The following is an 11,164-nucleotide window of genomic DNA, read 5'->3' on the forward strand; positions in this document are numbered from 1 at the left end:
TGCCCAGGTGACACCGTGACTTGGCCGAAGAAAAATGCCGCCCATGGCCTAGGAATCGAACTCGGGTCGACTGCGTCGCAGCCGACGCCTTAGTCCGTTCGGCCACTCCGTCCCCCAATGACACTTATTGTTGTTAAAATAACTACAGATTTCTAACATGTCTTAAAGACATTATAATATTATCTTCTATATGGATAAACGCTACACATGGTGACCAAAAATGTAATTTTTTCGCGTACGTACAATCGATTGACATATTATTAGGTACATATAATATGATAAATATTATATTATGTTGCAGCAGCAATCTCGTTATAATATGCGTACATTGTACATAAATATGCTTGTTTATTGAAAATGTTAAATAATTTTTGGAAACAACGACGGCGATCCTATTCCAATACGAAACTAGGTTTTCATCGTCATCATAATATACGAGTACATACATTACAATACATTATTACTATTATTATTTTTTCCGGGTGAAAAAAAAAGTAAAAATGTATCGATACGTATCTCGTACTGCAGTACTACGCCTTAACAATAATATTATACGTGTCTGCCACACGTAAATCTGTTATTTAATATAACCGCTACGGCGGTATAATTGTATAATATAACAATACATTTCGTAGAATACGCGACGGCGGCGGCGTCACTCGCATCACCTGCGCGGCTGTAACCGCAATGGTTACAATGGTGATCGCATCCCCCCGCCCCCCACAACTTAACATAGGTACAACGTTGTTAGGCCGGTCGGTCCGTGTTCGGTAAAAAAATTTCGTGTGGATCTCCAAGTGGCGCGTTTTATATTATACACCATAATAATTATTGTGAATGCGAGTAGAGGCATATAATGATATATTATTAAGTGTCGTACATTAATTCGTTAGATGTTCGAAACGTTTCGGATGTCCCCTCCCCCCACTCCCGTCCGCAGTGTCCTCCCGACCGCTACCCCACACTGCTCCGTTCCGCTCCACCCCACCCCGCACGACTGGCCATGCGCAGCACCACCGCACCCCAGCGGGGAAACGCACACGCACTCACACACTCGCGCACGCACACTAGGTACGCATTCCAGATATTAGCCAAATAACTCGTCGGAGATCCACACCGGCTCCTCGGCGCCTATATAACCGTGCCCGCTGGCCCGTCCCTTGCATTGTGCATTGAGAGTTCATAGCGAACAGACAGAGCCGACTCAGCGTCCATATAGCCAGCAACAGTTGCCGTCCACCCGTCAGCCCAGAGTTGCAGTTGCATTGCCACTTGGTAGAGCACGTCCGACTGGTACACTTCTTCTCGCCGCCGACAACCTATTCCGCGTCCACGAGCCGTCCATCGTACATTATTGTACCTGCGCCTGCTCCGAGCACTTTTGTGAGTATATTATTTATAAAATTCTCGTTTTATTATTATTATTATTATTATTATATTATTTATTAATTTATTGTCATTGTATAATATGCGAACTCACCGATCACTTGTTTAGCGCTGTTTAATAATTTAGTAAGAAGGTACTGCGCATTTGTTTTGTTTTTTCCGGTTATAAATCATTAGGTACTTACCATCTATCGGAACCATTCAATCGTTATTATTTATTTTCTGACTTTTGCAATCGTTTTCGGACGCTTCGTCGGTAATAATTTTTGTCGAACCCTTCAATTATTACTAAATGTTGTGATTTTTTGTTTGCTTATTTTTTCTATTTTTTTAACTGCAACATGTATGCTTTGTGTAATATCCTAAAGCTAATTGTTTCTCCGGAAATTTCGTTGCGTTTATATCGAATATCCAACCAATAACTTATTACTTATAAAGTATTTTGAGTCTAAGTAAGTGTAGTGGACGGGACTGACAGAGAATGTTGGTGGGTCGTCTACGTATTTGCTTAACTATCGATGATCATAAATAATTCAGTGCCTATCCTACACGATATTTTTTTTTCATCTGCCAATAATCTCAATTCTAAACGTATGATGTATTATATAAATGTATAACGACGTTTTATTCTGAGGCATTTTGGAGTTTTCATGACATTCGTTCAATCATTATCGGACGTTATTCTCAATTTCAAATTATGTGCAGTTATGAATACCAATAGGCAATAATGATTTTATAATTTCTCTTTGACCAGTTCAGTCTTTTTCAAGTCGTCCTTATTAACTGAATGTTTTTTTTTTATAATTTAATTCAGAATGAAGTGTCTGTCCGACTGTGCATATAATAGAGACTAAAAACCGTTAAATTTCATAAAAGTTTCAATCTTATATCCTATCTTAAACCTACATATTATTATACATATTTATCTTTTATTAGTTGGCGTGTAGGTAAATTAAAGAAAAATCGGAGGTCTGAAAAAATAAACATCATTATTAGGTATTACAAATGTATTTTTGATAAAATAATTATCCCTGTTATAGTGGGTACATAAAATATAGTACGTGATTTTTACACTTCCGCTATTTGTTTGATCCTTCATTATCTTATATAATTATTTGAACGTATTTGTACATACAATAATTGTGTGTGATAATTAAGCATATTGTGATCAATATTACACATAGCTAATAACACATACTGTAATTTATGGAATTAACGTCTCCCATATCCTGCAATAGATTGGCTAGTGACTAGTGCTAATAACATTGTTAGAAAGAGATGGCTAATACTTGTGCATAATAAACGATGGGACCTTAAGTGTATGCTATCTATTACTAACAATAGTATATTGTACCCGGGTATATTTACACTCTCTATTATCAGTCCATTTCTTTATATGTCTAATGTCTATAGTCCATTGGTCCATCACACTATTATGTGTCAGTAGATTTTATTATTTCATAATAGTAATATAACTTTTATTCGACTATGGATGAAATAATGTATTGAATTGTTTAATTTTTCTACTATAAAAGAAAAACGGTATTGGCTTAAAAATACATTTTTGCGCTGCTGCAGCAATTGCATTTTGGGAAGTTTGTTTTAATTAATAAAATTTCATTTTTATAATTGTTTCGTTTTCATTTGGAAGACTTTTTGGTACGATTAAATGTACAAAATTTCGTGTTGAGTCTATAATTCAAGTGTTCCTTTATACATATTATAATAATTCAATAGTATCATTAAGTACTATATTCGTTGATTATTAATAGATGTTAAAATAAGACTGTTCATATATTATGTGTAGGTAGTTCGTATTTAAAGACATTTTTTTTTATTATCGATACTCATAGTTCTTACTCAATTCCATATGTGTACATTTTTCTTGTAACTACGGGAGTATATAGGAATGCTTGTATCCAATTTTATAAATCTATTCAATACATTTCATGATATGCATGGTATACCACTACAGGTATCTGGTAAACAAAGCGCATTCTTACTAGATAAGTTTTTTTGTAATTATTACCTAGTTAAAAGAATTTAAATATTTCTATTATGTATTGATAGATTTTAAGGGAGGTGTTCATTGTTTTTAATTATTTATTTATTTATATTAAATACGGGACGAGCCCAATTACATTGTTTTGTATTGAAAACTATACTAGGTATTTACTATATTATATTATTATTTCTTAATTTTTATTTGTGGGTTATCTATTTGTTAGCTTAGATGAATGATATATTAAGAACAATAGTCTTAATATATTTTTTATATCTATTAACTCTTAACAGTAATGACGTGCCTGATTCAGTTTTAATGTGTTTTCTTTTGGTCATTTGCGATGCGTCACATTATAGGCTATATTAAAATTAAAATATTTCTTAGTGATTCTATTTTAATTTAAGTCATTTCCTTACTTAACAAATATAGAAATTAAGATGTTTAGACAAGTTTTCATAATGCATATTTCCTTTCTGATAAAATTAACAATATTATATATCTATATTATTAATTATTATATTATATAATACAGAGAACTACAATCAATAAATATTTTTCAGAATATAACATATCACGTATCTTATATACAAACATGTGTAATACCAACAATAATCCTGAGGTTATAAACATGAATAAAACAGTAGCGGAAAAGAAAGACGAAGCAAACGATAAAATTTCGTAAGAATCTATAATAGTATAATATATACCAACATACGTGTATTTGGTTTATAATAAATTTAATGGAAATAATCAAAATAATCAAATGCTTCTTCATATAACCTTGTTTTTTTTCCGGTTTCCGGCCACTCACCGCATAACTAGAAATGCATCTGCGCTAATGCATATGATCAAATCCACCATTGGTGGTGGATTTCTAGCCATGCCCGAAGCCTTTCATAACGCTGGACTGTTGGTGGGAACAGTGGGCACGATGGTTCTTGGAATGGCCGTCCTAAATATGATGTCCTTCATCGTGAGTATTGACATTTTTATTTATAGTATGTAGATACCAAATATTTTATTGCGTGATATTTAAGCATTGTTATCAAAAAAAATTCGAGCAACTATAAATTAACGACAGATCACCATACTTCGGTTAGATTATCTAATGTTACATTAAGTAAACCAAACGGGTGGTCTACTTAATGTAACATTAGACAATAATATCATGGTTTTTACGGCCTTTTTTTTCATCATACGCGTTTGCGGTGTCTAAGTTCAAAATATTATACATCAGATTTATTATCAGAGATAAATTTACGCATAATTAACAATGAAAGTTATGGTTCTCAACATTGTTTCGTTAAACAGAAAATGTTCATAAATGGAAGTTCGTTTTATAGAAGTTTCACTGCGTAATACGTTAATTGATATAGTTATAGAAGTCATAATCATTCGTCGACCGTCGTTAAAATTTGAATTTGACATAATATTATATTATTATCATTTATATTACCTCCGCCCTCCCTTACCGATCCACTGACGCGTTCTCATATTATAGGTACAGGAGCTTGTACCTCATACCATTTTTACTGTTGACACGCCGGCCGGTTAAAACCGGTCGAAATTATCATACAATATCGCTACTGAAATTTACATATGGTTATTAGCAAAATTAAAATATGTAAACGTATTATAATGTTATACCTAACTATATTTATGGTTGTATATATTATTATTATTATTATTGTTGTTGATTATATTTATATAATATGTTTACAACATGATGTATAGCAATTAGAAGTAACAGTTTTTTTTTATTTAACTGGATATAAACATCGGTTATTTTACCATTGGTATTTTCCAATAACAAACCATTCATAACTAATGATATATGTCTTTTATTTTAAATATTCTTATTACCAATAAGGTACCAATAATTTACATAAAAAAACCACGTATAAATGTAAAATAATTAACGATTATATAATCAGAATACGTAAGGAATATGAATACTTTTTCGTTAACGCGACTTTATTATATCCCAATGGTCAATCTTCAACTTCCTTTAACCACAAACTTAAGATTATTATACTTCTTGAGTTCTTTTCTGTCTATCATATAAGTAAAATGGATCCAAAACCATTTTAATATTCATGGTTATCGGTATAACAATATCTATATTATTCTTCTACCAGTCTACGGCCGTCGTATTGTGCACACTGCAGTCTTCATTTCTACATGAAATTAGAAAAAAATAAAATAAAATAATAATAATAATAACAAAAACACAACCTTTAGTATAAGAAAAATTGTATTTTTCAGTATAATCATTGTTACGCTCAAGCTAGGAGTTAAAAAATTTAAAAATCCATGTCTACAAAACTGATCCAAACATACTATATTTTTTCATATTATCTAATTAATTTAAACAGTATGTGAACACTTTACCTTAAAATAAACACATAGTATATATAATGTTTACATATTATAATAAAATGCTTGATAAACGGTGGTTGAATTAATTAAGTACCTATATTTAAATTAAGTTAAAGTGTCATTATACCAGTAAAATATTTTCATAATGTGATGTAAGTACATTTTTTTTAAAACTCAATTACTTAATCTCTTAAATGTCATTATATTTAAAACTTTTCTTCATTGAGTAAACACTATTGACTATGCATAACTTGTCCAGCTTTGAATTCAAGCGTTGTGAAACCAAGCAATTCTTGTTATATTTAATAATTATGTCACTTTACTATGAGTACTCAAGCGTACGTGTGTGTAGGTTCGTATCTCTCAGAAATTGCGATCCGGTAAATACGCTGCCGCAATTTTGGCAGAACAAAATAAAAATAATGATGGGATCGAAGGCGGTCATACCGGACAGCCGATTGATATTAATAGCAGTGAACTAGTGTTGGAACCAATGGACTACCCGGACACAGTGGAGGCAGTGTTTAAGTACGGCTCAGGAGGCCGCTTCGCATCATGGGCCCCACTTGCCAAGTACGTAAATAAAATATATAAATTATAATACTCTTCGATCACGCCTATTCTTGAAATAAATCGTAAACATATATGTATATTTACATTTTATTGAAATATTTACCTACGAAAATTTCGAATCATATAAATAAGCAGGTACTTATGTCTTATACACATAGTATATAATGTAATATGTCGGATTTCAATATAATAATCATATCAAATATGTATTTGGACGACAATAATTTCGTGGTATAGCCGTATATGTACGTATGTTTGATCGTATAAAGGTCGAAGTAGGTGAAACATAGTTAGCAGCTGCTGCGTACATACGGTTTTCGAACCCTCCGAAAATTCAACAATGATATTACATAGGTCCCTAGAATTCTGAGTCATGTGTACCAAGTCACCACTCCTATACACTCTCTATATTGCAATATTATACATTTCTGAGCTGAATCTCTTGCTCACCGATTTATTACTAACCGTAAAATATTTTGTTTGTTTGTTTGCTTACTTCACTGCCGTAACTCTAAATACTGCGAACAGAAAGTTGACCACTGTCTCATTGATCGTGACTTATTACGGGGTCAACATCATCTACGTGTGCATCGTGGCGAGCACCACCAAGCAAGTACGTTGCAGACAAGTCCTTATAATAATATACATGCAGGACAGTTAATAATAACATAAAATAAGTAACAACACTAACACGTTTAATTGTATTGCATACATGGTACCTCACCACGTTTATTCTCTTACATTTATACTGCACAGTTCACTGGACTTAACATAATATTATTATAGGTTTTTCGACGCTTCAAATGTCATATGAAAACACATTATAAAAAGTAATTCGGCTCTCAAAACATTTACATAAATGTAGTAGGTACCTAACTAAACTTAATTATAAGTTGGCCATCTCATATTTGTATGAACTACGAAAACCACCATTCGAATTCATTTAATTTCGAGTTTATAATTTACATGTAGGTATAGTTTTATTAAAACAAAAATATACAATGAATTGTAACGATTCTCTTTTTTTATTTTTTAATATGCAGTATAAATGTATAGTAACTATAGTCCAACGTTATGTTTTAGTAAAAAATAGTTCGAAAAAATGTATCAACGAGAAAGAACGTGGTGAGACGTCTTGTTTATACTATTAATATTATATTATATACTTACGCGAGTAACAATACTGCCAACGAGATCGTTATTAGTGATTATTATTCATACTCATAATAATTAATAGATACTTATTAATATATACAACATCTTCCAGAAGTCCCTGTAGTTTATAATATTAAGTGGTACATAAATAATTTTGAAATTTTTTTTTTTGATATAATACTCTTAATTCATTTTATATTAAGTCGAATTTAAAATGATTGAAAAAGAGCTTTAAATTTTTAATTGTTCGCAACTAAAATTTATTTTAACATATGCTGTTATACCTAACCTTAAGGCTATTAATTAAACGCAATACTATTTTGAAATTATGATGGTAGATACGAAGTACCTACACTGCTGCAGATTATCATAAGCTTGAAAAGCAATTTTAATTAAATCTAAATAAAATAATTTTCTGCAAACAACTTGATAACGAGACTCGTTGAATGCCGTGTAAACGTCTTTATAATAATGTACAGCCCTTGTACGGTTCTAAAATACGTATATTATAATAATCGCACATTTATCCACCCTCCGCCATTTCCGTTACAGCTGGTCGATCTTCATACTAAGGATTCAGAAATGGGAACATGGAGCTATGCAATGCACGGTTTGTCAGTCCGCTGGTATCCATTGTTTGTAGCGTCCCTGATCATCCCCATGGGAATGGTTCAGTTGATAAGATATCTTGTACCGTTTTCCATCATTGCCAACGGTCTCATTTCGGCAGGGACCGTCATACTATTTTATTTTATTTTCACTAATGACAACGGACGGAACCCTCTAAGCCAAGAAGAACGTGCCAAATTGGTGGTGTGGCCAATGACTCGCTGGACGCTGTTCGCGGGAAGTGCTCTCTGCTCGATGGAGGGCGTCGGAATGGTAAGCATTGTTTTTTTTACATTTTTTTTCATCGTGTAAGCCCACATTTATGTAAGCAGCGCGGCCAAAACTAAGGCAAAATAATAAGCGTTATTAAATCATTCCATTTAGATTTATAAGATTTGGTTACCAGTAGGAGCTATATTTAACTAAAAATTCACATACCTCTCTAAAAAACTGAATTATTGTAAAAAACCTAAATACAAACACAGTTAAAACTAAATTTTCCAACTATTTGTAGTTATAGTTAAAAGAGTTTGAAAAACGTCCACTTTACAATGTAATACTATCATAATCTACACGATAATAACCAAAAAATCAAATATTCAAGAAATACAAATTATAGTCCATAACATTGAATGTATTACGATTTAACATTAAATTGAGGAAAAAATTATGTGTCAATAATATACTTAATACAATTTAGATCTTATTTAAAATTTAAAAATTATAATTCAAATTGTCAAAAAATAATATCGGTAGAGTTAACATAAATTTTACAGGTCGAAAGTGGTTAGATTAGGAAATGTATACATTTTTTAGGCTAAACATATATACCGGTGTTATTTACATATGGGTACAAAATAGGTATTTATATAATATTATATAAATACCTATTTTATATCAATATTGCTGGAATTTTATAATCGTCCGTTTTTTTTCAACTTTATTGACTCAATTAAAATCATTTTTACGGCATGATAATAGTGTTAAAATTTTAATAGTTTCTTCAAATCTTAAGTTGAAATTACTTAGAAATAATATATTATATAATATACATATATTATACCTATATGTAGTGCTTCATTTGGGAAAAATTTATAAAGGGGGTGCAAAAGTGTAAAAAAAATGTTTGTCCGCCTGAATATTTAAATTTCTTATTGATTAATATATAACTAGCCATTAGAATATGGTTACGGTAAATCTAAGCATAATGTATATATAATTTTTTTTTAATTAAGACATTCTGCCTCCTTCCCTTAAATAAAGCATCACTGTCTATGGGCTATAATACTATATTTAAGACTAAATTTTGTTCTTTCTTGTTGAATATGTCATCCATCTCATGCCGTATGGATGCCCGTATCTTTCACGTATAAAGCTGATGCACATTGAAAATTCCATGAAAAAACCGCGTGAACTCGCCGGACCACCCGGATACACTCTACACTGGTCAATGTTGATAATTGTAATACTCAACGGTGCTTTGGGATTTTTTGGTTATATACGTTACGGAGAACGATGTTTAGGCAGCATACCGCTTAATTTACCATCAGAAAACAGGTTGATATAATATTCTGCATATATATTACCTATACGCTACGCCTATAAACGGCGTGTCTCGTGATAAGTTTTTATTTATTATACTGTAATTGTCGATTTCGTATTTGTACAGTCTTTCTGAGGGTGTGAAAATTGTTGTTACCTTGGGAATATTAATGACCTACGGTCTTCAGCTGACCGTCACCGCAGACCTTGTGTGGCAATGGCTGAAAAGGAAGAACGATACGAACGTTTTTCCGAGAGCTGGATCGGCCACACAAGAAGTGTCAGAAATGAACTATCAATATAAATTAATGAGATTTTCACTGATCATCGGAACCGGTAAGTGTATACACAAGACATAATATCTGGCGTAGATTTATATTAATCGTGTTATGCAAGTGTGCGAACTTGATACTTGACGACTTGGTGTAGGTATATCGTTTCGTGTCTGCTATCGCACATCTTATTTACGGACTAACAAATTATCGATAATTTATCGATACAAGTTTGAGTTCGATCGTGACAAGTTGATGGGTAAATTATTAATGGACGTTTTATGGTTTTACGTGTGATTGCAGTAATTGTGGCGACTGTGGTGCCAGATGTAGGGCCAATGATCTCACTCGTTGGCTCTGTTGGTTTTTCAGTCCTTGGTCTATTAGTACCCGCAGCCTTGGAAACTGTGTGGTACTGGGAGCTGACAAACGAGGAGGACTTTGAAGAAATGGATGATGTCGAATTGGAGGACGTGATTGGATTGGCGTCAGCAGCGGCGCTGACTTCAAGAAATGAGAATTCCAAAATAGCTAAACGGAAAATCGCCACACGTAGAGCCTTAAGACATTTTAAAAATTCTTCATACGTAATATTAGCTTTGTCTGCGTTAGCCGGTGGCACGTTTTATAATCTGAGAGAAATGTTTTCCATGGCTCCTAACTACACTTAATATAATATAAATATTATTAATATTATTTTTTTAAAGACTGCTAATGTACATAATATTTAACATAACTGTTATTACACTCGTTGCTGTTTTGAATTTCCTACGATGTTGCTCATATATTATGTCTATACCGTTATACCTTTAGCAACTGATTTGTTTTGCTTGCGTTTTTCGTAAGATGTTTAGCTATTATTTTTAACCATAGATTTAATTTATTAATATAATCATATTATAGTATATTATATTGTGTTATTTTTTGGTCACTATAATGTTATCCTTAATAACCATCGTCATATTTTAATAACCGCCAATAGTTATAAGTATACCTAAATAATAAATACCTCCAAAATTAGAGTAACAAATTCAATGTATTTTCTAAAACAGCATATTTTAATAAATAAATATAACATGAAACATAATAATATTATATTACAGATAAACCATACAAAAATACAAAATGCAATTTTCAATTTTATTATGTTATAATGTATATATTTGAGATGTTCCTGAAGCAGGTGCCCATATTTGTGTGCACTTGTCTTTAATTGAACTGTCATAAATGTACAATAGACTGC

General features: G+C 32.0%; 1 protein-coding gene across 1 annotated transcript; it reads left to right on the forward strand.

Annotated features, from left to right (window-relative positions):
* Positions 1-1,204: 1,204 nt before the first annotated feature.
* LOC132936140 (proton-coupled amino acid transporter-like protein pathetic) lies at positions 1,205-10,788 on the forward strand. The gene is made up of 9 exons (XM_061002829.1): positions 1,205-1,383; positions 3,952-4,069; positions 4,214-4,364; positions 6,123-6,343; positions 6,872-6,956; positions 8,051-8,380; positions 9,483-9,664; positions 9,777-9,985; positions 10,225-10,788. The coding sequence occupies exons 2-9, from the start codon at positions 3,984-3,986 to the stop codon at positions 10,590-10,592; spliced, it is 1,632 nt and encodes a 543-aa protein (XP_060858812.1). The 5' UTR covers positions 1,205-1,383; positions 3,952-3,983; the 3' UTR covers positions 10,593-10,788.
* Positions 10,789-11,164: the final 376 nt, after the last annotated feature.

The sequence above is a fragment of the Metopolophium dirhodum genome, chromosome 1, assembly GCF_019925205.1.
Source record: "Metopolophium dirhodum isolate CAU chromosome 1, ASM1992520v1, whole genome shotgun sequence".
Lineage (NCBI taxonomy): Eukaryota > Metazoa > Arthropoda > Insecta > Hemiptera > Aphididae > Metopolophium > Metopolophium dirhodum.

Excerpts from the sequence above, each read along its gene's own strand:
- LOC132936140 (XM_061002829.1), top strand. The coding sequence starts at position 3,984 with ATGTGTAATACCAACAATAATCCTGAGGTTATAAACATGAATAAAACA. Across the intron at positions 6,344-6,871 it reads TCATGGGCCCCACTTGCCAA|AAAGTTGACCACTGTCTCAT; the intron begins GTACGTAAATAA and ends TACTGCGAACAG. Across the intron at positions 6,957-8,050 it reads TGGCGAGCACCACCAAGCAA|CTGGTCGATCTTCATACTAA; the intron begins GTACGTTGCAGA and ends TTTCCGTTACAG.